Source organism: Leptonychotes weddellii, chromosome 3 (genome assembly GCF_054177405.1).
Source record: "Leptonychotes weddellii isolate Sample4059 chromosome 3, ASM5417740v2, whole genome shotgun sequence".
Lineage (NCBI taxonomy): Eukaryota > Metazoa > Chordata > Mammalia > Carnivora > Phocidae > Leptonychotes > Leptonychotes weddellii.
In genome coordinates, this window is record NC_138371.1 from 40,231,485 (window position 1) to 40,257,422 (window position 25,938).

General features: G+C 36.9%; 1 protein-coding gene across 2 annotated transcripts in view; it reads left to right on the forward strand.

Moving 5' to 3' along the window:
* Positions 1-25,938, forward strand: part of HIBCH (3-hydroxyisobutyryl-CoA hydrolase) — an 87,747-nt gene that overhangs the window by 14,186 nt on the left and 47,623 nt on the right. For both annotated transcript variants that reach the window (XM_006726964.3, XM_031038011.2), the window contains exons 3-6: positions 10,616-10,753; positions 12,430-12,514; positions 15,023-15,103; positions 19,584-19,636. In XM_006726964.3, the coding sequence (XP_006727027.2) occupies positions 10,616-10,753; positions 12,430-12,514; positions 15,023-15,103; positions 19,584-19,636 (357 nt within the window). The remainder of the gene's footprint in view (positions 1-10,615; positions 10,754-12,429; positions 12,515-15,022; positions 15,104-19,583; positions 19,637-25,938) is intronic.

The window sequence follows — 25,938 nt, forward strand, 5'->3', positions numbered from 1 at the left end:
GTGGACTCATATTTTATTCTTTGGGTTATACTCTAGTATCACATTATGTTGTTACTCAGATTCTTCTAGCTTTGGCCATTAGGAATTCTTTCATTTTGGCTCTTGTGTCCTTTTGATACGATCCTATCCTTTTAATATATATGTTTTTAACACCTCCTTACTTTTTGGTACTAGAAGGTGTGCTCTGGGCTCCTCATGTTTTTCTTATCTGGAGTCAGCCATTTCTCCAAGGAGCCCTGATTGTCTTTATTGGAGAAAAGCATTTAGAAATCAAGATCTGAGCTCTGGGAGTGCTCTTTGATCCTGGGGGGGAGAGCTAGGATAATGTATGTATGCATAGCAGAATATATAAACACTGTATACTAACCCATGTATCTATCCATATTTATGGTTGTTTCTCTATTCTGTGTATATATAGATAAGCTAAGCATGAGTTCATGCTGATGACGTCCCCAGTCCCACAGGGCAGAGTTCAGTATAGCTTCCCTTCTTGCCTATCTGTAACTTGCCTCTTACTTGTTTCACCTCAGTGTACATGCAAGGCAGTTTCAGAATTGTTAACCACCCCCCATGAAAAAACGAATCTACCAACTAGAGCACAGTATTGATGACAGTTCCTTTTGTATTCAGATGACTGTTTTCCAAAGTCACTTAGGCTAGCTCCCCTGCAGCTACCACCACGATTGCTCAGTGAGGTCATGTCATACATGTGTAATTCAATTAGATTTGTCACAGTCTGCATTCCGTGTTGGAATCCCCTGACATCTTAGCTGTCTTCAGTGTATACAGGCTATACAAAAGAAAAAGGTTTACTTTTTGTGATGTACATGTCTGTGGGTTTTGACAGATGCATAAATCATGCCTCCACCACCCCAAGACCATATAAGCAGTTCCATCACCCTAAAACTTCCACTGTGCTTCCCTGTAGTCAGCTTCTCCTACCCCCAACCACTGACCTGTGTTATCCCTCTATAGTTTTGTCCTTTATAGAATGTCTTATGAGTGGAATCATACAATATATAGGCTTTGGGGTTTGGATCCTTTCACTTGACAAAATGTATTTAAGATTCATTTATGTTGTGTGAATTGATAACTTGGTCCTTTTTATCATCGAATGGTATTCCATTTTGGCATAAATTGTCCATTTCTGTGTTGAGCGTTTTGGTTGATTTCAGTTTTTATCAATTATGAGTGAAGCTGCTAAACATTTTTGTACAGGTTTTTGTGTGAACATAAATTTTTAATTCACTTGGGTAAATACGTATGGTGCAACAGCTGGGTTTTATGGTAAAATTTATAAAAATTTGCCAAATTTTCTCCCAAAGTGGTCGTATGATTTTACATTTTCACCAACAAAGAATGAGCGTGTCTGTTGTTCTGTATCTTTGGCAGTGTGTTATTGCCTGTTTTTGGATTTTAACCATTTTAATGTGTGTAGTGGTATCTCATTGTGGTTTTAATTTGCATTTTGCTAATGATCCTGTAATTTTTGAGCATTTCCTGTGTTTGTCATCCTTCTATGTTTGGTGAAGATCCTCAGATTTTTTTTGCCCATTTTAATATTGGGTGGTTTTTCCTACTGGGGTGTGTGTTTTTTTGTTTTGTTTTGTTTTTCAAGAGAGCGAGAGGGGGGGAAAGAGTATGTGAGTCAGTGGTGGGGAGGGACAGAGGGAGAGGAAGAGAGAGAATCTTAAGCAGGCTCTGTGCCCTGCATGGATCCTGACACGGGGCTCAGTCTCCTGATCCTGAGATCACGACCTGAGCCAAAATCAAGAGTCAGACGCCTAAGTGACTGAGCCGCCTAAGTGACTGAGCCACCCAGGTGCCCCCTTTTTACAAAGTTTTAAGAGTTGTTTATATATTCTGGATGCAAGTCCTTTATGAGATACGTGAAAGGCAAGTATTTTCTTCCAATTTCTGGCTTGTCTTTCATTCTCTTAATAGTATCTTTTGCAGAATGGAAGTTTTTAATGTTGATGAAATTCAGTTTATCAGTGTTTTCCTTTTATGGATCATGCTTTTGTTGTTGTATTCCATTAAGCCTTAATGTTTGGAAGGCACTGTGAACCAGAGTTTCAGGGATGTGGCCCTCACAAGTGTTCCTGTCTCTCCTCCAGGGATAGGCTGCTTTTTTCCTCCTTTTCCTTTGCCCCCTGTTTCTTTTCCCCAGTTGTGGTTGGTAAACACTGAAGTCACTGGCAATGTTTTTAAGGTGCTTCTCCCTTGAGATTAAGGCTTTTATTTTGTAGGCGTCCATATCCTTCCCCCACTTAGTGAGGCTCCACCAGAACCCTGGGCTACAGGCTTTGAAGTCCTTCCTCACTCCCCTGCAAATTTAGCCTTTTGTATGGAAGATGAGGGGAAAGGATTTAGCTGTACCTGCTGTTTCTCTACCCCATCCAACACAACACACAGGTGCCTTCTCCAGTCTTCCCTGGGAGAGCCTGGTTGGGTTCCAGGAGGAAAAGCCAGCCAGAATGGAAATCCCTGCATGACTGTAACCCCCAGGAGCTTCATACTATTACATTTGCCCACACTTGGCCTCTAGCAAGTCATCAAAAATTCTAATTAATCTTCCTGAAAGCTTTTGCCTTCTCCCTGAAGGCACCTGTCACTCTCCAGATTTTATTGCAGCCATTTGCCCTGTCACCTCAGTTCTCTGAGTTTACCAGAAACCATTACTTTGCAGTCTGTTCAGCTTTTTTCTTGTTACAAGGTCAGGATGAGCATCTTTTCAGCTCTCAACATCTCTGAGCTATCTTTTCATCTCTTAACATTGCTGAGCTGAAACCAAATAATAGAGTTTTAAAGGATTGCCTCTGGCATTGCGTGATAATTTATGTAAACTGTTCAGTGAAAATGATCCTGAAACTTTTTTTTTTTTCTTTTTGGGCAGGGGGCTGGTAAATCTGACTTGGTTCAAACAGAAATTTAATTAGTATGGAGAGAAAGTTTATTAATACTTGTATTTAACATGTTTATATGATATGAAAACTTTCATCTGTATTTTAAGATTTAGAATGATGTGGGTATCTAAAGTGCAGCTTTTATAGTGTATCATCTGTCTTTTCATATGAGTAAGGGTTAATCCAGGAAATAGAACCACTGTGGGTATTGAAGGAAAGCAATTGCCTCTTCCTTTGAACACAGCTAGGTATCAAATCATTCCAAACACCCAGGAAGTCCATCTGAAGACTGAAAGAACAAACTGCGCAACCAGAGGGAAAGGAGAGGCCACGTAGTGGAAGATAGGAGGTGTGGAGACCTGATTTGGGGGAGAAAAGAATCATGGGTGCTTTGGAGGGGAGGGGGCCCTGATTAGGGAGAGAGGAAAGAGACTGAGTGCGAGTGCAAGTGTGCACACAGGGCACAGGGCATTGCACAAGAAGAGCACTTCCCCAAAACAGAGGGGCTGATAATCGCAAGTTTTTTTTTTTACAAGCAGCAGAGCTCAAAGTCTGAAGTTGTAGAAGCTCGTGCCATCACTGGGGTGGAGCCTGAGGGGTATAGAGGTGCTATGTGGAAAACAAGGGCAGAGGCGCAGGAGAGGACAGCGTGGTCTGAGGATCCCCTGGGTTGCACTGGGAGACAGTTCCCCTTCTTGGGGTGTATTTGGGAGACATGGCACTGCCTCTCCAGGGACAAACGAGCAGTAGGCGCCATTGAGCTGCCCTGTTCATTAGCATAGGAATAGAGACAGCTGCTGAGGGCAGCTAACCTGGAGGTCGGCTTTTTGCTGCGTTTAACCATAAACTCCAAGCCCCTGTGCATTCATGCAACTGTCCTTCTGGGACAAACTGGCACCAGCCACAGCCCAGTGAGAACCTCACCCAGAGGATCAGTGCACATTGGCGCCATGCTGTGTCCCTAAAATGTGGAGTTTTGAAACCCAGCCAGCATGCTTGAGATAAAACGGAGCACTGGGCCACCGGGTGGGCAGACAGCGTGGACAAAGACAGGGTGAAGGCAGGGATCTGAGGGAAGCCTGGGACAAATGAGGGGAGACTGTTTTCTCTTTTGTGAGTGTCTGCTGAACAGAGGCAGGCATGAGCTCCCCTCTCTGAGGACAAGAGAACTGGCTGATGTCATTTTTACCCCCCCACCCATCAGCACAGACGGGCTTCAGTGAGCAGCACAGTGCCCACAGTGGAGGCTTGAGCCGCATACACCAAGCCTCGCCTCCCTGCGCAGTGCTTTTTTCACTAGGGCAAGTGTGCCTGAGAGAGCAGCAGTGAGCCCCTCCCCCAAAAGACCCCCCCCTCCCCGCTGCCTCTCACCTGCCAGTCTATTGACCATAGAGTGCTGCAAAGCTTCAGCTCTAGGGGAAATAGGATCTAGCTGCTTTTAAGAAGCAGACCAAAACACATCGAGTAAAACTTGCCACACAGTGGACTAAGTCCAAATATTCCCCACTGTAGGCAAGGAGAAACTCTGCAGAGGACTGACCTGAAGAAAAGAGCAGTGAAAACACAACAGCAGAGTGCACACAGCATATACCAGAAACCCTTTCTGAAGTGTCAGGCCCTGGGCAGTATATGACCTCTTCTTAATAAAGCCATTACTCTCAGGAGCAGGAAGCATAACAGGCTTTCCTAACACATACACAGTTACCTAGACAAAATGCCAAGATGGAGGAATTCATCCCAAAAGAAAGAACAAGAAGAGGTCATGGCCAGGGATCTAATAAAAACAGATAAAAGTAATATGCCTGAACCAGAATTTAAAATAACAATCATAAGGATATTAACTGGGTTTGAGAAAACCATAGAAGACTCTAGGGAGTCTCTTACTAAAGAGATAAAAGACCTAAAAACTAGTCAGGCCAATATAAAAAATGCTATAGCCAAGATGCAAAACTGGATGTAATGACCACAGGATAGAAGAAGCAGAGGAATGAATAAGTGATATAGAAGATAAAATTATGGGAAATAATGAAGCTAAGGGGTGTCTGGGTGGCTCATTTGGTTAAGTGGCTGCCTTTGGCTCAGGTCATGATCTCAGGGTCCTGGGATCGAGCCCTGTGTTGGGCTCCCTGCTCCGTGGAGAGTCTGCTCCCTCTCCCTCTGCCCCTCCTCTTGCTTGTGTGCACACGTGTTTGTGTGCTCTCTCAAATCTTTAAAAAATGAAGCTGAAAAGAAGAGGGAAAGAAAAATATTGGATCATGAATGTAGACTTAGGAAACTCAGCGACTCAATAAAGCTTAATAACATTCGTATCATAGGAGTCCCAGAAGAAGAAGAGAGGGAAAAAAGAGACAGAAGGTTTATTTGAGCAAGTTATAGCTGAAAACTTCCCTAACCTGGGGAAGGAACATATCCAAATCCAGGAGGTACAGAGAACCATCAAAATCAACAAAAGCAGGCCAACACCAAGACATATCGTAGCAAATTTGCAAAATACAGAGATAAGGAAAGAATCCTGAAAACAGCAAGGGAAAAGAAATCCTTAACCTACAGGGGAAGATAGATAATGTGAACAGCAGATCCCTCCACAGAAATTTGTCAGGCTAGAGGGGAGTAGCATGATATATTCATTGTGCTGAATGGGAAAAATATGCAGCCAAGAATACTTTATTCATCAGGGCTGTCATTCAGAATAGAAGGAGAGATAGAGTTTCCCAGAAAACAAAAACTAAAAGCGTTTGTGACCGCTAAACCAGCCCTGCAAGAAATATTAGAGGGGACTCTCTGAGTGGGAAAGAAAGACCAAAAGCAACAAACACTAGAACAGAGAAAATCTCCAGAAACACCAACTTCACAGGTAATACAATGGCACTAAATTCACATCTATCAATAATCACTCTAAATATAACTGGACTAAATGCTCCAATCAGACATAGGGTATCAGAATGCATAAAAAAAATAAGACCCATCTATATGCTGCATACAAGAGACTCATTTTAGACCTAAAGACACCTGCAGATTGAAAGTGAGGGGATGGAAAACCATCTGTCCTGCTAATGGACATCAAAAAAAAAAGCCGGAGTAGTCATACTTATGTCAGACAAACTAGATTTTAAACCAAAGACTATAACAAGAGATGAAGGGCACTGTATCATAATAAAAGGGTGTATCCAACAAGAAGATCTAACGATTGTAAATATTTATGCACCCAACCTGGGAGCAGCCAAATATATAAATCAATTAATTATAAGCGTAAGGAAACTCATTGATAATAATGCAATAATAGGGGACTTTAACACCCCACTTACAGCAATGGGTAGATCATCTAAGCAGAAAATCAGCAGGAAACAATGGCTTTGGATGACACAGTGGACCAGTTGTACCTTACAGATATATTCAGAACATTTCATCCTGAAACAGCAGAATACACATGCTTTTTGCATGCACATGGAACATTCTCTAGAATAGATCACATACTGGGTCACAAATCAGGCCTCAACAAGTTCAAAAAGTGAGATCAAATCATGCATACTTTCCAATCACAACGCTATGAAACTTGAAGACAACCACAAGAAAAAATTTGGAAGGACCACAAGTACATGAAGGTTAAAGAACATCCTACTAAATAATGAATGGATTAACCAGAAAATTAAAGAAGAAATAAAAAAAATACATGGAAACAAATGAAAATGAAAACATGATGGTCCAAAATCCTTGGGATGCAGCGAAAGTGATCATAAGAGAGAAGTATATAGCAATACAGGCCCACCTCAAGAAGCAAGAAAAGTCTCAAAGGGGAGCAGAATATACCACCCTTAAAATCTGTCACTTTGGCATGTGAATTATTTTGAGTTGAAGGCAATCAAGATCCAGCAGACTCAGGAAACACTTTTTCCCTCCCTCTCAACTGCCTGAAAGAAATTAGAAAGGAGGATTGTACCAGGAGGATAGCAGGGATACACATAGTATAACTTTTTTATATTTGAGACTTATCTGCATGGCAGAGCAAATATTAAACAAATATTAAACTAAACATTTGCTCTTTTTACTTCCTGGTGAATTGCTTTCCCACCCCTTTGAAGCCCCAGACCCTGTTTCTTTCCTTAGCTCAGGATGGTTTATGAGCCTCAGTTGCTTGGCTGCCTTTGGGTCTCACATCTTTGTGGGGCCCCCTTAAGAAATGAAAATTTTCTACTGTTAATCTGTCTTTATTACAGGGGGGCTCTTAGCTAAGAACCTGGAAGGGTAGAGGGAAAATTATTTTTTCTCCCCTACAGTTTTATGGAATAAAAGGTAATCGGAATAAGATCTTCCACAATACTGACAGAAGGTATGAAAGGGTCTAGAGGAGGAGTAGGAGGGTCAGACCACAAGTGGGTCAGTAGGAACTTGGAAGAAAATCTGAGAAGCCAGGCACTTCCAACTGGTAGAGTCGGACTGTGAAAGAGAAGGTGATAGTGAAGTCTGGGGGAAGGCTTTGTCTGCTTGTGGACTTGGTATCCCTTTTGGTCTGGTTTCTTTTGTGATTTTTGTGTATAGTTTTCTTTTACCACTTTTTTTTTTTTTTGTACCAATAAGGTAAGAAAACAAGTCCTATAGCTTAGTACTTTTTTTTTTAACAGATTAAAAAATAGACTTATTGTTATTTCTAAAAGTCAGAACTTAGAGGATGAATAAACACAACAGATGTATAAGAACATAAGTAGAAACACTGTTTTACAACAGTGTGTACTGAAACACATTTATGTACTGGAAACTATGAAAAATAGCTCTCTTTAAATGATTTAACATTTGCTCTTCCTTATATACAGTTGAATTTCCAGTGGGAGAACAAATATGCTCATGGCTTTCTGGGCCTTCCTTCATGAAGGCAGTTGACTCCATTCATTCAAAAATTAAAAGATTTAATTACTATGTGTATACTTTGTATATACTGTGTATATACTTTTGGTATGTATATTTTGCTTATCTACAGAATCTAAATAATTTTAGAAATCTTTGTTGGAAGTACCTAGTAATCCATTTGATGAGTTACCATTGTGTGAAAGATTTGCATCGATGTACAGGCATATATCATATTATTGTGTTTTGCAGATACTGTGTTTTTTACAAATTGAAGGTTTGTGGCAACCCTGCATCAGTAGAGCAAATCTATTGATGCTATTTTTCCAACAGCATTTGCTCACTCTGTGTCTCTGTGTCACATTTTGGTAGTTCTCACAGTATTTCACATTTTTTCACTATTGTTTTGGTGAACAATGATCAGTGATCTTTGATGTGACTGTTGTAATTGTTTTGGAGGCACCATGAACTGTGCCCGTATAAGATAGTGAACTTAATCAATAAATGTGTCTGTTCTGACTGCTCCATTGATCTCCTGTTCTTTCATCTCCCCCTCCGTAGGCCTTCCTATTCCCTGAGATACAACTGCATTGAAATTAGGTCAATTAATAATCCCACTGTGGCCTCCAAGTGAAAGGAAGAGTCACATGCCTCACACTTTAAATCAAAAGCTAGACATGATTAAGCTTAGTGAGGAAGGCATGGCAAAAGCCAAGATAGGTCAAAAGCTGGGCCTCTTGCACCAGTTAGTCAAGTTGTGAATGCAAAGGAAAAGTTCTTGAAGGAAATTAAAAGTGCTACTCCAGTGAACACATGAGTAAGAAAGTGAAATAGTCTTTCGCTGATACGGAGAAAGTTTTAGTTGGGATAGATCAAATCAGCTACAATATTTTTTTAATCCAAGCCTAATCCAGAATAAGGCCCTCTCTTCAATTCTGTGAAGGCTGAGAGAAGTGAGGAACCTGCAGAAGAAAAGTTTGACGCTAGCAGAAGTTAGTAACATGAGGTTTAAAGAAAGGAGCCATCTCCATAATGTAAAAATGCAAGGTGAAGCAGCAAATGCTGATGTCTAAGATGCAGCTAGTTATCCAGAAGGTCTAGCTAAGATAGTGAAGGTGACTACACTAAACAAGATCTTCAGTATAGTTGAAACAGGCTTCTATTGGAAGAAGATGCCATCTAGGCTTGCATAGCTAGAAAGGAGAAGTCAGTGGCTGGCTTCAGAGCTTCAAAGGACAGGCTGACTTTCTTGATAGGGGTTAATGCAGCTACTGACTTTAAGTTAAAGCCAATGCTCATTGACCATTCTGAAAATCCTAGGGCCCTTAAGAATTATGCTAGATCTGCTTTGCTTTATAAATGGAACAACAAAGCCTGGATGACAGCGTATCTGTTTACAACATGATTTACTGAAACTTTTAAGCCTATTGTTGAAGCCTACTGCTCAGAAAAGAAGATGCCTTTCAAAATACTGCTAGTTGACAATGCACCTGGTCAGCCAAGAGCTCTCGTGGAGCTTGCTCACACAGCATCTGTTCTGCAGCCCTGGGTCAAGGAGCAATTTTGATTTTCAGTCTTACTATTTAAGAAATGTATCTCATAAGGCTATAGCTGCTATAGAGAGTGATTTCTTTGATGGATCTAGGCAAAGTAAATTGAAAACCTTCTGGAGAGGATTCATCATTCTAGATGCCATTAAGAACATTCATGATTCATGGGAAGAGGTCAAAATATCAGCATTCACAGGAGTTTGGAAGAAGTTGATTCCAATCCTCATGGATGACTGAGGGGTTCAAGACTTTAGTGGAGGAAATAACTGCAGAAATGGTGGAAATAGCAAGAGAACTGGATTTAGAAGTAGACCTGAAGATGTGACTGAATTTCTGGCAACTTCATGATAATTTCATTTAATGAATGAGAAGTTGCTTCTTAGGGATGAACAAGGAAAGGGGTTTCTTGAGATGGAATCTACTTGTGAAGATGCTGTGAAAATTGTTGGAATGACAACAAAGGATCTAGACTGTTACATAAACCTAGTAGATAAAGGAGCAGCAGGGTTTGAGAGGATTTTGGAAGTTCTACTGTGGGTACAATGCTATCAGACAGCATTGCATGCTACAGAGAAATTGTGAAAGGAAGAGTCAACCAATACAGCAAACTTGACTGTTGTCTTATTTTAAGAAATTACCACAGCCACCCCAACCTTCAGTACCTTCCACCCTGATCAGTCCGCAAACACCAACATTGAGGCAAGACTCTCCACCAGCAAAAAGAATCTGACTCACTGAAAGTGTAGATGATGGTTAGCATTTATTAGCAATAAATTACTTTTTTTCTTTTCAGAATGTCAGCTTTATTCAGTCATAAAGCAAGGTTGACATAATTATCAAGCAGGTTCTGACTTCCAAAATTGATGATATTTTACTGCATGTTTAACTTGGCTGCTTCTTCAGTGTGGCCTCTTCTCTCCTTTTAGTTGTGGAGTTTGTTCTCTCAGTCTTCAGGTTGATTTCTGGGGTCTTTAGAATGATTTGATTATTATCTAGTTGTGTTTGTGGGACAAGATGAGCCTAGGGATCCTCCTACTCCATCATCTTCCTCTCAATAAGTTACTTTTTAATTAATATATGTACATTGTTTTTCCAGACATGCTATTCCATACTTAATAGACTACAGTATAGCATAAAAGTAACTATGTGCATTGGGAAAACAAAACAAAAATCATTTGACTTTATTGCAACATTTCCTTTATTGTGGTTGTCTGGAACTGAACCCACAGTATCTCTGAGGTGTACCTGTATGTGGTTTGATGTTGGCTTGTGACACAACCTTAATGCATTTTATCCTAAAGCTTTTCTTTTTTTACACAGAGAATGTCTAAGCACACGGAGGCAGCAGAAGTACTATTGGAAAGAAAAGGTTGTGCAGGAGTGATAACACTAAACAGACCAAAGTTCCTAAATGCACTGAATGTTAGTATGATTCGGCACATTTATCCACAGCTGAAGGTTTGTAATTTCCCTAAAGAAATTATATGGATCCTTTTAGAAGTGTATCTCAATAGAACATTTCTGGTATTCTCTTCCATAGAATATCTGGGATCAGCACCCAAGCCCTGTTGATTTCTTGTCTTCCGTGCTTTCCCTGTGTGATTATCCTGGAGCCTCCCTAGTGACAGGGAGTTCATGGCTTCCTGAGATAGCCCCTTCCACTTTTACATAGCTCCACATTTCTTTTCTGTGTTTTGCCACTGTACTTCTCTGACCTTTTAACCAGTGGTACTAGTTCTGCCTCTTGGGATGTGAGTATACAAATCCAATCTTCTTACATGTGACAGCTTTTTTTTTTAAGATTTTATTTGAGACAGAGTAGGAGAGTGCTCACAAGCAGTGGGGAGAGGGAGAAGGAGAAGCAGACTCCTCGCTGAGCAAGGAGTCCATTGTGGGATTTGATCCCAGGACCCTGAGATCAGGACCTGAGCCAAACGCAGATGCTTAACTGACTGAGCCACCCAGGCGTCCTGATCGTCCCCATGTGACAGCTTTTTGACAGCTGTTTTTGAACTGCTTGGCCAGCCCATCTTAGAGAAGGCTATAAGCTTTTCTATTCTAAGTGAACTACATGGTGCAGTGGAAAAGCATGACTTACAGTCCGACTACTTTATTTAAAACTTGGATTTCTTTTTATTAACTGTGTAGTTTGGCAGTGTTAATCTCTCTGTTCGTCATTTTCCTCAGCTGTGAAATGGGGATGATTATATCGAACAGGACTGTTGTGGAGATGAAGTGAAATAGTATACCTCACATGGTCAGCCACAAAGACTAACTCTCCCCTGGTTACCAGTTCCTTAATTTTCATTTGATGAGTCTCTCTTCCATACTGTTGTGTCTGTTTGGGACACCATATAATATGTCTTTAAATGTAATAAAGAGAAATAAGCCAAGTGTTTCAGATTGGAATTAGACCGTATAGTGGAGGAAAGTAGAAACTTCCATGTTAGAATGCCATATTTCTGTTAATGTAGTCCAATATTGCATTAGCCTTTTGGACAGCCATATCTGTCCAGCTACATCTCTTCCAAGTAGGTTTATATTTCTATTCGCAAGTGTAGAATTTATAGAGCTCCTGTTGATTTTTTAGTCTGTTGTTGTCTTTTGAATTTCCATTGGGTCTCTTGACTCTTTCACCCTACTTATTTATTAGCTGTCCTTAACCAACCTCAAATCACTTCAAGATTTGATCAGTATAAGTGGTTTCACTCGATTGCTTATAAATTTGTCAGTAGGACAGAGCCCTGTATCACCGCAATAGAAAGGTTCTTGCTCTGTTTTTTCACCAGATATATAAGCTTCTGTAACATATTTTTAAGCCCATATTTTTTTCATTTTGGTCTCAAAGTTGTCATGGCAAAGATTTCAGATGCCATCATGCAATTTGGATCACAAGATGTATTCATCTAGCAACTTGTTGAGATAGTGTCTAATTTATGTCAGAAAAGAAAATGAAGTTGGGATCCATTCTTCTGGATGTACTTTATAAAGCTGGTACTTTATATGTATTGATACATATCTATCTATATAGATGTATATATGTACATATGTATGCATATATATGCATATAGATTTTTTTTGTAGTTAGTATTTATAATATGCTTTTACCATCTTTTACTTTTTCTTTTGGATAGAATTGGGAACAAGATCCTGAAACTTTCCTGATCATTATAAAAGGAGCTGGTGGAAAGGCTTTCTGTGCTGGGGGTGATATCAGAGGTAAAAACTACCTCCCCAACCTAAATGTTTCCCTCCCTCCAATAGACTGATTAATAGGAAATTTTTGTAATACTTTGTAATTTGCTTTACATCTAAGAATTTTTTTTTTGTTATAATGACTTAGCCATTGTAGTTAAATATTAGAAAAATGAGAATAGCTTTTTTTTTTTTAAACTACATATGTGCCCTTCATATATCCTGTCTTTCTCCCTGAATCATCCTAAACAAAATGTCCTGTTATGTGAGTCCACTTTTTATTTTAGGTTAGCTGATGTTCAGTTTAATTTGTCCTATAACCTGACAATCTGGCCATGTTGAGTGACTTGTCATTCTCCAGATATGACATTCCTTCACATGTTTCCTTGACTGTGCCTGTGCTTTCCCCCAGTGCATGATCCCAAAGCAAGAATGTACTTAATTATAGAATTCATCCTGTTGTTAATATATTTTTACAGGTGTTTAAGTAAACATGCCGAGATGGGATAAAAATAAAAATAATAAAATAATAAAATAAAATAAAAATAATTTTATATTTTTTTTATAAAAATATTTTCTTTTCTTTAGGTCAATCTGTATACATTTAACTATTAAAGACAAAAGAGAGAAGAAATATTTGGTCTCAGGATCAAAGTCATGTACCTCTCACCACTGGTTGTCAGTATTTTATATATACTGAAAACTGTTTTTGCATTTTGTATTTTGTTTGTTATGGAACTGATTAGAGTCCAGGGATGGCTTTTTCTTTTTTTTTTTTTGTATTTGTATGTGTGTATATATGTGTATGTGTATATCTATATATCTCTATACACGTATATATAAATATATATATATTTTTGTATTGTGTTAAAGGCAGTATGGTTTGGATTGATCTATTTTCCAAATTTACAAGTTTACATAAACCATTATATTTGGAATGGGAAGAAACAAGCTTGATTTAGGACGTAATTTCAGATACCTATTAAATTTAAAGTAACTGAATTTTAATGTTTTAATTCTATCAATTTTTATTCTATTTTTAATTCTTAAATTTTTTAATTGCTTAGATTTGTTAACCGAATTGTGTTTGGATTTGTTTTGCCCACAACATGAATATTTTTAAAATATTGTTTTCCAGCATGAAGCTAACCTTTCTTCTGGAGTTGGGTCTGTGATCTTGTCAGTTTACGGATGGGCAGAGCCTTATGTATTGTTTTTAGCTTCTTCTGTGAGCTATTTTTGCATATAGGTGTAACTTTGTATTGATGTTTGGAAATACAGTTACAAATTACAGATTTATTTTAGTTAATGTGTATAAAGCAGTGGTCTTCAATTCCAGGAAATTTAGTTGCTTTAAAGATCATAGTCCAAGATGATAAACGGGCACTCAGAAAAAAATTTTTTAAATGTGATTATGAATGTAATTTATTTTAACTTCTGTGGAATTAATTGATTAGAATAAAAGTAAATCAAAGAAGATTTTTGAGGTAAAAGAGCTTCATTCCATAGGCATTATAATTTGCACTCTTGTCCTTTTAGAATTGCTAAGTAGTGGTAAGGACTGAATAAGAAACAATAGATGAGGGTTTGGGGGTGTACATATATCAGTGAAATCCCCAGAAGGACAAAAATAGACACCAAATCTTTCTTTTAAAATCCAGGAAAAGAAGTGAACATTTGGAACATTTTGAAGGCGGATATATCAGACTTCTAAAATCAGTCTAAAAATCTGTAGTCAATAATTTTTATGTAACTATTTCCCATAGAAGAAGAAATATGTTTATATTTTAATTTGTATTTTAATAGATAATTCTCCTAAGATTTAAAGACAGGAAGGATATGAGCTTGCAGTGTATGGAAGAGAATGGTTTGATAGTAGTCATACCATTGACTGGAATAGGAATACAGTAGATGCTCAATAAATGTTTTATGGTGAAATGAATGTGGCAGAAATACTTGACTAGATGGAATATATTGTAGAGCTGGGAGTGTATGTACACACATGCACACATGTACTTATATTTTTCTGTATGTATAATGTGCTTTGTGTTAAGCCATATTACCACTGAAATGTATATCCAGCAAATGTTTATTCAAGTGCTACAGAAAAGAGTCAAAATGGATTTTGTAGCAATATATAAGTTCTAAATGAGGTATAACACTTTTTAAGAAGTCCTTAAGAATTTTTGCCTTGAAGTTTTGACAATGGACCATGGATCTAGGGCTAACTGTGTCTGTGGCATGGACACTTCAAAACTTTAACAAACCATTCTAGAGTTTCCCCAGGACTTAATATCACAATATTTTAAATTTATTCTCTTTGTATTAACTAGAAAGCACTTTTTTTAAAAAAGATTTTATTTTTAAGTAATCTGTATACCCATCATGGAGCTTGAACTCACAACTCTGAGATTAAGAGCTGGCATGCTCTACCAACTGAGCCAGTTAGGCGCCCCACTAGAAAGCACTTTTTAAAATATTTGTAATCTTTCCTTCTTCCCCTTCCTTCCTTCCTTTTTTTTTTTCTTGTAGCGATCTCTGAAGCTGGAAAGGCAAACCAGAAGATAGCTCAAGATTTCTTTAGAGAAGAATATATGCTGAACAATGCCATTGGTACGTGTGTTCCACTGAGAGCTTTGAAAATGGAATCAAGAAATAAGCTGCACAATATTAGTTGTTAAAAATATCAGACACTCTTATTTACTCTTTTATGTACTATATGTCAGGCATAAATAAAGCTGATTATTCGGCTCATTCCAGGACAATTCACACTTTAATATTAGTAAGCTATACTTAATTACTATTTGTCCTACAATCAATATGAAAACATGGATTCTGATCATACAACTGGCTTTCTTGGAAAACAGAAAACTTGGGTCTCAGTTTTCTATGTAAAATGAAATACCATTTCTTAATTCTTGAGGAACTCTGGGATGAAAGTGTCTTCATAGTGATGTTCCAGATTTCACTGGAAGTGAAGCAGTACTTTTTATCAAACGTGTTTCAAATGTTAAATTGCAGGGAATAAGATAATAAATAGTTATGTTCCCACCAGCCAGGATGAACAGACATTAATATTTTATTTTTGCTTGATGTTTTAAGATTTATTTGAAAGAAATATAATACTACAGGTTTTAAACTTCAGTACACTTTGTTGCTTTCCTCAGTGCCATTTTTTTTCTCTCCCCAGAAGCAACCATTATCTCTCCTTAAGAAGTAACCATTGTCATTAATTTTTAGGGTATCTTACTAGACCATACTTAGTATTTTTGCTACATATTTAGATTTTCTTCTCATCCTTTGTTCATCTTTCTGTTGGATTGTTTGTCTTTTTCTTATTGATGGTATAGGTCTTTATATATTCTGGATTCCTCACTTTTGTAGATTATATGTACTATAAGAACACTTCTCTTTGCTACTTTAAGTTATCTTTTGGTATATACACGTTCTTATTTGATGAGTTGAAATGTATCCATTGTTTTCCTATATGATTTCTGCTTTTTTGCATTTAAAAAAACCCACGTAGTAACACTGAGGTTATTAAGATGTTCTCATATTTTCTTTTAATAGCTTCGATATTTTGCTTCTTTATACTCTAAGTCTTTAATGTACTTGGAATTGTTTTTTGCATGTGACATCATTTAACTTTTATTTTTCAGCTAGAAAGCCAGATGTTGTAATGCCTTTTATTATAACGTTCATGCCTTTTTCACTGATTTTAATGATACCTCTGTCATATATCAAGTTCTTATATGCGACTTGGTCTGTTTCTGGGCTACTTTGTTCACTGGTCTGTTTGTACTTAATGATGAAACTACAATGTCTCCCTTACTACAGCTTTAAGATATGTTTCTATCTGGCAGTATAAGTTGCTCTTGTTTTCTTTTGGAATTGTCTTGGCTGCTCTTGGGCTTTTGATCTTCCATATGAGTTTTAGAATTATTTTTTGAGGCTCCACAGAAGATTCCATTGAGGTTTTGATTGGAATGACAATTATAGATTAATTTAGGGTGAATTGACATCTTTCATATTGAGTCTTCCTATCTATGCATGTGGCATATCTCTTTATTTATGCAGACTTAAAAACTTGCAGAATCATAATTTACATACCATAAAACTCACCCATTTCAAATATATAATTCAATAACTTTTAGTAAACTTGTGTAACTATCACCCTAAACCAGTTTGGAACTTTTAATCAGATTTGAGTTTGTATGTCCTTTAATAATGTTTTGTAACTTTATCCATAAAGATGTTGCTGCCTTTTTTTTTAAGTTTTATTCTAAGGTAGCTTACTTTTTTTATTAGAACATTTAATGGTAATTTTACTGTTACATTTTGTAATTTACTGTTTTTGGCATATTGAAGTGCTTTGGATTTTAGAGTTTGTTCTTCTATCCTGCAACCCTGCTGAAATTTGTTATTCTAATGATATTTCTGTAGATTCTCTTGGCTTTTCTACATAGGCAATTATACCATCTGCACATAATTTTTTTCACTTCTGTCTCTCCAGTCTTTATATTATGACTTTTCTTATATTTTGGCTGGGACCTCCATTGTAATGTTGAATGATTATATGTTGTCTTATTTCTGATGTCCATAGGAAAGCTTTTAAACTTTCAATTTTTAGTATAATCATTTTGTAGGCACATTTTTACCAAGTTACAGATACTACTTCTATTACAAATTTGTTAGGGGAGTTTTTTTGTTCTGTGGTAGTGGTGGTGCTTATTATCTGCTTGAGCATCCACTTTCTTTGGCTTTTTCTCTCCCTTTCTTGGAAGGAATTTATTCACTTCCTGGCTCAGCAGATGGTTTTTCTAATCATGTTTTGTGAATCTAATAGTTCCCTAGGATGAACTTTTATGCAGGTAGTCCATTTCGTAAGTTATGTGGGCCAGAATTTACTTCTGACTCAAATCAAATACACGTTCACTCACAGTCACTGGCTGTAGCTTCACTCAGCTATTGATTTTGAGTTTATTCTGGCACTGGTGGATTTCCTTTGTTTGGCTTTGAACTTGGATGTACATTTAAAAAAATTTTTTTTTCATAGAATTACTATGTATTTGAAGTAGGCATGGGAAAAAAGGCTACTTCTTGATTTAGCTCAGTGAGCCAGATTGAATGGATATCTCTCACTTCTTTAAGTCTAAAATTCTCCGTATCAGGTTTACTTAGAGTGGCTTATTCATGTGGCTAATGAGAACTTGAAATGGGGCTAGTGTGAGCAAGAAATTTAATTTCAATAGCTACATTTGTCTAGTGGCTACTACATTAGTGTAGTTCTATACTAAATAAAAGGAGATGGGAGAAAACCTCTAAGGAGTTTAAAGAGTTTGGTTAAATATTAATATACAGAGAGAAAGCCTTCAAGGTTTAATTTCTATACATTGTAATGATATATTGTGTTTAATAAGGAATTTGACAGATTCTGGCTTTATTCCCTGCATCAGTTAGCTTCTAATATTTTATATCTGAGATATATATATATATATATCTATAGCTGAAATGGGGTGTGTGTATGTATCTCCATCCCAATCAATAGAGAAATTTCTTTTCATAGTTTCTAGGGAATTATAGTTTCCTAGGGAATTACAGTTCAAGATTGAAGGGAATTATAGTTCAAGATTGAAGGCTATAGACGTTGCAAACTGGCAAATATGAGTGAAGCTCATTCTAGAATTGTGACTTGATGGCTCATTTGGCAAGCTGGAAATACAGAACTGCTAGATGGATTGAAACTGCAGTTTTATCCTTCCACATTGCATGGAATATTACTCAGCCATAAAAAAGAATGAGATCTTGCCATTTGTGACAACACGGGATGTATCTAGAGGGTATTATGGTAAGTGAAATGAATCAGAGAAAGACATACCATATGATTTCACTTATATGTGGAATCTAAAAAACAAATGAATAAACAGACAGCAGAAAACAGACCTGTAAATACAGAGAACAAACTGATGGTTGCCGGAGGGGAGGGAAGTGGAGGGATAGGTAAAATGGATGAAGGGGGGAGTGAGCAATACAGTCTTCCAGTTATGGAATGAGTAAGTCACAGGAATAAAAGGTACAGCATGGGGAATATAGTCAATGGTATTATAATGGCATTGCATGGTGACAAATGGTAGCTACACTTGTGGTGAGCATAACATAATGTATATAAACTTGTTGAATCACTATGTTGTACACCTGAAACTAATGTAACATTGTGTGTCTACTACAATCAAAAAAAAAAAAAAAAAAGTCCAAAACAGAAACCCGAAAAACTGAATTTTTATGTTGGTCTTCAGTAAGGAAGTAATATTGGCAACAAGCAGTAACGGAAGCTCAGTGATTTACATTTTTGTTATGTTATAAGCAACTCCCCCTCTCAGAGGAAAAAGAAAAAAGGAAAAGGAACACAGTAAAATTTTATAGAACTTTTGAGCTGAAAGGCACTTCTGAGACCGTATATTTAATCTCATTATTTAATAGATGAGGAAACTTACCTATAAATCATATACATATGATATGCACATATACAATACATTAACGTGTGTGTATAAATGTGTATATACCTAATGCTAGTATATATATTGAATTGCCAGTATTTGCGTGTGTGTGTGTGTGTGTGTATATCTCGTGCCAGTATATATATTGAATATAGTTGATTTGCCAGTTAATGACAAAGATGAGACTGGAATCTGGGTCTTCTAACTCCCAGTCCTTGCTTTTTACTGTATGCTGCACTTCTCTTTGTATTGAAAACAAATTAGGTTCCTTAAAATACAACTGTGTACATAACATCCATGGCTTATAAGGTAAATCTTAATTATGTTTTTCAATAGCTGAGTTATAAAAGGCTTTCATTTAAGTTGAAGTGTTGAGTTGTTAAATGATAATAGACAATCAGGATTGTGTAGGGATTGACATTTTAAAAAGAACGTATTTTAGAAGCCATATATTTAGCCACTTTGGTATTTCTTGCAAAAATTTCCTAAAGAAATTATTCAGATTTCATGTAACATGAGATTTTTGGAAAAGTGAATGTATTTTAAACATTGTAATTAATTATAGCTCTGTTTTTTGTTTTGTTTTGTTTTTTTAGGTTCTTGCCAGAAACCATATGTTGCACTTATTCATGGAATTACAATGGGTGGGGTAAGTAGGCTACCTTACTCTCATCATTGATATGTGAGTTTACTAAAAATAATCATTATTGATCAGAAGTGAGGCGATGAATGTAATATAGTAGAACTCATTGAAACAAAATCCTGTTTGGATTTCGGATCCTTGCAGGTTTAGGATATAGTATTTGCTTATAACACTTTTAGACGATCTCCACCCAAAAGAATATGTTCTTAATTATGTTATATACTATTTTAGCTTCTTGAATTAGCAAGCTTTTTTAACCAACAGAATGGATTGAGTTTTCTGTTGCTGTTGTTACATAGAGCCCTTTTTCTACTTAAAAGTAAACTGATTGCTTCCAAAAGCTTCAGAAAAGAAACTGGAATGTTAAGGGATTCTTAGACTGAGTCTTGGGGATGTGTTTGCCTAAATTGTATCTATTACACAAAATCTCACCTTAGTGAAAGTATCTGGATACTTTATGAAGTTCTCTGAAAATGCATTTCTTATTAATTGACAAAGTATTTTATTTCTGTGTAATTTCAAAGAAGTGTTAAATGTTTCTGGCCTTGAATAACTTGATGTAGAGTTGGAAAAACATGAAATAATAATAGAAAAGGGGAAAATTATATGACACTAGCTATACCAAAGACAAGCCTTTAAAGAAGTGAGAGGTCAGAATGGGTCTTCATGGCAGGAAAAGGTAGGATTTAGGTAGGTAGTAGGAGGCCGAAGGGAAGAATTTCAAAGATACCATGTTCAGGGTTTCAGAGATTTAGTCATTGGGAGTACAAGAAGCCCCCCTCTTTTTCTGATAGAACCAAACTAGATAAAGCCTCTTGGGCACTGGGAGTTGCTTAGATCTTGCATGTCATTTTGGGAAAGGATTCCACTAGCAGCTATGGTTAGAAAGCAGGATGAAGGGGCAACGTGTACCTCTTGGCTCGTTAACATTTACTGAACATGAGTTGATTATGCTTTCTTTGTCAAGGAAGTGTTACCATGAGGGAAATACTGAAAAAAAAAAACCTGAAAAAATATTGCAGAAAAAGGGGAAGGAAAATAATTGAAATGTTGAAGGAAGAGCTGCCCTGTGAATGTGAAAGGAAGCAGGAAAATGAAGATAAAAACAACATTGGGCATATTTAATAACACTTAAAAAGATGTAGCTCCCATGAAATAGGAAAGACAGCCCATCAGGAGACAATAAGCTCAGATGAAAGGGCAACAGGCAACATAAGGAAGGGTGAGGGGAATAGCAAAACTGACGTTCCCCTTAGGGCAATAGATTAGAAGGAGTTGAATTTAATATTACAGATAATGAAGCTGTATCTGTGGAGGACAAACTTGAAAAGCACTAATCGTAAAAGGACAAGAATGAAAATGATGAGAAGAAACTTTTGAGGTAATTAAGGCGAAAGAAGGATACTGGGAACCCAACAAAGGAATGATATTTCATGGAAAGTAAATCTAGCACTTGGAATAAAAATAATGGCCCGATATAAAGATGACTTTCTTTAATTAAAAACAAAAAACTCTCAAACTTGTGGTATGTATAATTAAGGGAAACACACTCTTTCAGATAAAATCATTGAAAAGAGATCCACATCTAGATAAAAGCTTAGGTAAGTTTTTCTAAATTACAAGCTTTGAGGAAAAAACTGTAAGTGTTCAGGCTAGGGAGTAGGGGTGAAAGAGTGGTTAGTGAATACAAGTTATATACCAAGGAATGTAAATCAGTTCTGGTTTCAGAGTTTGTTAAGTGCCAGAAGTCAATGGATTGAGAAAGTTGTGAAATCAAGTCGTTAAGAGTTTCCTACCCAACCAAGTTGTCATTTAGTATAATTGTAAAAGAAAAATATTCTCAGAAATGAAAGGGCTTAGAAAATATGTTGCTGACATACCATTATTGAAAATATTTCAATAAATACTTGGTCTAGTTGACCAAGAGATCACTCAAGTTTAATAACACAAGACTAATTTTGATATGAAAGTATGGGTGAACTGCCCTTTTTTACTATCAGTGAGCAGAAATTCCACTTTTTCATAGGAGCCTGAGAAGAATTATTGCTCTAGCATACTACATCTGAGTGAATTGACTGCCTTTTGGCCTCCATGACATGTATCAGTTGGTACGGTGTTTGCATACATTCCTATGTATGTTTCAGTCAAGAATACTCCATTTATTTCTTCAGAGAAGAGTGCAGTAAAACATACCAAGATAATGTTGCCTTGAATGGAGGGAGTAAGGGCGATTCTGCTGCTTCTGGTCTGTTTTCTGTATTTAATGAGTGTGAATGACTTTCAAAATAAAAATGAAAATATACTTTATATCAGCCTTAATGAGAATACCACCAGAGAATTAAGTCTTAGTGCCCTAAGGCAATGGTTTTCAAGGTGTTATTTTTGCACTAGCAGTATCAGCAGCATTTAAGGATTTGTTAGAAATACACAATCTGGGGCCTTACCTCAGAGTCAGACTCTGAGGGTGGGGCCCAGCAGTCTGTTTTAACAAGCCCTCCAAGTGATTCTGGGTCATGTTAAGTGTGAAAACCATGCCACAAGGCATCCATTGTATGTAACGAATTAACTTCTCTTATATCTATCTTGTGTTTCTAGAATGGTACCAGTTATGTACCATCCTTGGGAAAATTGACAAAATAGTCAAGTCATGAGAAATCCCTCAGTGAGCAAGGTTCTTTTATGTTACATTATTATCAGCCCCCTCCCCCCCCCAAAAAAATCCAGCAACCCCCTATGTGTCTTTTCTCCCATCAGGTCTGCCCACCTACGTGCCTCACAAATACTCTTTATGTAATTCATTCTTTTTTTTTTTTTTTTTTAAAGATTTTATTTGACAGAGAGACACACAGAGAGAGGGAGCACAAGCGGGGGGAGTGGGAGAGGGAGAAGCAGGCTTCCCGCGGAGGAGGGATCCCGACGTTGGGCTCGATCCCAGGACCCTGGGATCATAACCTGAGCCGAAGGTAGACGCTTAACGACTGAGCCACCCAGGCACCCCTATATAATTCATTTTTAAAGACTGAAGTTCTAATCTATTTTTTGACAGTCTTAAATACTACTATGATTAAATGTGATTTCTTCTTCCATTGACTTCTGCATTCAATCTGTACCCCAAATTTGGCATTTATACTTTGTTACTTATTATGAAATAAGCCCAGGTATATTAGATGGTCTATAAGGGCAAAGGCTATCATGTCCTCTTTTTTTTTTTTTAACCCTTTCAACAACCAGAAATGTACAGTATGTATTTTCTTATGTAGCCTTTGAAAATGTAAAATTTACAGACTTGAAGTGAACCAGTTCTTTTTTTTTTTTTTGTAACGATATTTTGAATGTATCTTGGTTTTGAAGGCTAGCTTTTCATGTCTCATTTCAAACTCCACTTAACTAAGACTCTTAGTGAACTCTTCCTTTTGAAAATACAATCCTCTAGATACTGGCTTTCAACCTTGGCTGCATTTTAGAATCCCTTGCGAGACTTACAGATTCCATTGTCCAGGCTTTACTCACCTCACAGAACTATTAAATCAGGTACTGGAGTGGGACCAAAGTATTTTTAAAGGTCTTTGGTGATCCCAGTGTGTAGCAAAGGTTATGAACTGCTGATCTGCTAGTGATTCTTAACTATTACCTGTGGACCTTTTTCAAAATCCTGTGGGACATGGTTTTTCATGGGTTAGCTTGTATCAGAATCACTCTGAGGGCTTGTTGAAATCAGACTCCTCCAACCCTCATTTCAGTTTCGTCCATTTGAAGTGTGGTCCAAGAATTTGCATTTTTTTTTTTTTTATGTTCAGTTAGCCACTGTGTAGTACATCATTATTTTCTGATGTAGTGTTCAGTGATTCATTAGTTAAGTATAACACCCAGTGCTCATCACAGCACGTGCCCTCCTCAATACCCATCACCCGAATTTGCATTTCTAACAAGTTCCCAGATGATGATGCTGGTGATAGTGGGGGTGACTCACTTTAGGAACCACTACCACAAGGTGTTGAGAACATGTAGTGTGTTACTCAAAAAGGCTTTATTTTCAGAATTGTTAGTAGAATTTTAATATTATATAAAACTATTTAATATAAATATATCTTAAATCCTAATACAGAAGTTTAGAATAAGATAGAGCAAATATGGCTTAAGGTGTACAGATAGTAATTGTTTGTTTTTATCTTGATACTGATCCATAAATTGTTTCTTATAATGTAAGAAGGAATTTTGTTAAAAAACTTGAACAGTCCAAAAGATGGCACCATAGAGCTTGTTTTTGTTTTTGTATTTTTTTTTCTTTTTACTATAGAAAAAGTTTTTTTCCATCAAGAACAAGAACAGCTTTACCATCTTTTGTTATCTATTGTGAGGAGTAAGTAGCACAGCAGTTTGTAGAAGGTATGGCTAGATTCCATTATGTTTCAGATTTCAGATTCGACCATTTACTCATTTGGTCTTTGGTAAAATAAAAATGAATGTTTCTGAGTGTTTCTTCACTTGGCTGATCAAAATTACTTGAGATTATGTCATTCCAATGTTTCTGTAAGAGATAAACAATTTTTTAATGAATAAAAATGTGAAAGAATAGTTCATTGTGTTTCTCAGAAAGATTTTTAATTCCTTTCCCCTTTATTTTTAAATATCTGAATTCATATTTTCTCAAGTTAATATATATAGAAAGACAAATGATTAAAAATCAATATTAATTTTTAGTAGATATAGAACAGAACAGTCTTTAAATTTTTACTCTGTATGTGTGGTACCACCCATATTTCCCTCTCAACTGAATTGGGTTTAAAGATATTTCAAATTTCTTTCTTCCTTCCTTTCTTCTTTTCTCCATTTCTTCTTTTCTCTTCTCCCCCAAAATGCATTTTACAACAGAGATGAGGTTAGCTCCCCCAAGCCAACTCAAAATATGAGTGTAATATGGCATTGTTGTGTGTCTCAAAGTAGTAAGATGCTGCTAGCAAAAGGTTTTGTAATCAAAATAATGGAAAATTTAAAGTTGTAAGGCATACTTTAGAAAGGGGTATGTTCTAATGAATAGAGAAGTGGGCATTGGAATGGGAAGAGTGAGTGTAGACAATACCCATGTGACTTTGTGGGACACAAGCTAGCCACATGGAAAATTGACTAGTGCTCAATTACTGAATCAGATTAAGTTTAACCACTCATAAATGTCATTGAGACATGTCCTTTTTTAATGAGAAGAATTAACAGCCCTCAAAGATTGAATTATATTAATGTACTACAAAGGTCTGTGAGATAATAGTTGTATCTTCACTTTTAAAAAGTATTGTTTTAGTGATAATTGAATAGATGACATTTTAAGAAACCATTTTTTTATTATAAAATACTGGGTTTTTTGTAATACTCATTAGTTATGTAAGAACCTGAGACTTTATGAAAGAAGAGATGCAATGATTTTATTAGCTAAGCTAAAGAAGTTTTTTTTTTTTTTTTTTTAAAGATTTTATTTATTTGACAGAGAGAGACACAGCGAGAGAGGGAACACAAGTAGGGGGAGTGGGAGAGGGAGAAGCAGGCTCCCCGCTGAGCAGGGAGCCTGACACGGGGCTCGATCCCAGGACTCTGGGATCATGACCTGAGCCGAAGGCAGATGCTTAACGACTGAGCCACCCAAGCGCCCCAGTTAAAGAAGATTTTTAAAGAAACTTTTTGAGTTCAGCTTACTGCCCCCCACCACATCATTTAAATCTCTTGATTTTAAAAAAGTTAATTATAGTATTCTTTAATGTGTTTACATTGTTTAATGAAAACACAGAGACAAGCATAGGCCATGCCTTTTTCTTTTTTCTTTTCTTTCTCTTTTCTTTTCTTTCTTTCCACACTTAGGGAGGGGCAGGGCAGAGGGAGAAAGAGAACCTTAAGTGCGCTCCATGCCCAGCTCAGAGCCTGACATGGGGTTCAGTCTCACGACCCTGAGATCATGACCTGAGTGAAAATCAAGAGTCGCATGCTTAACCAACTGAGCCATCCAGGCACCCTTGGGCCATGCCATTTTTATTTATTTAATTTGTATATTAATTTTTTAAGATTTTATTTATTCGAGAGAGAGAGAGAGAGAGAGCTAGAGAGCATACACACAGAGGGAGAGGGAGAAGCAGACTCCCTGCTGAGCAGGGACCCCAGGGACAATCCATTTTTTATTTTTATTTATTTTTATTTTTTAAAATTTTATTATGTTATGTTAGTCACCATATAATACATCATTAGTTTTTGTTGTAGTATTCCATGATTCATTGTTTTCATATAGTACCCAGTGCTCCATGCAGTATGTGCCCTCCTTAATACCT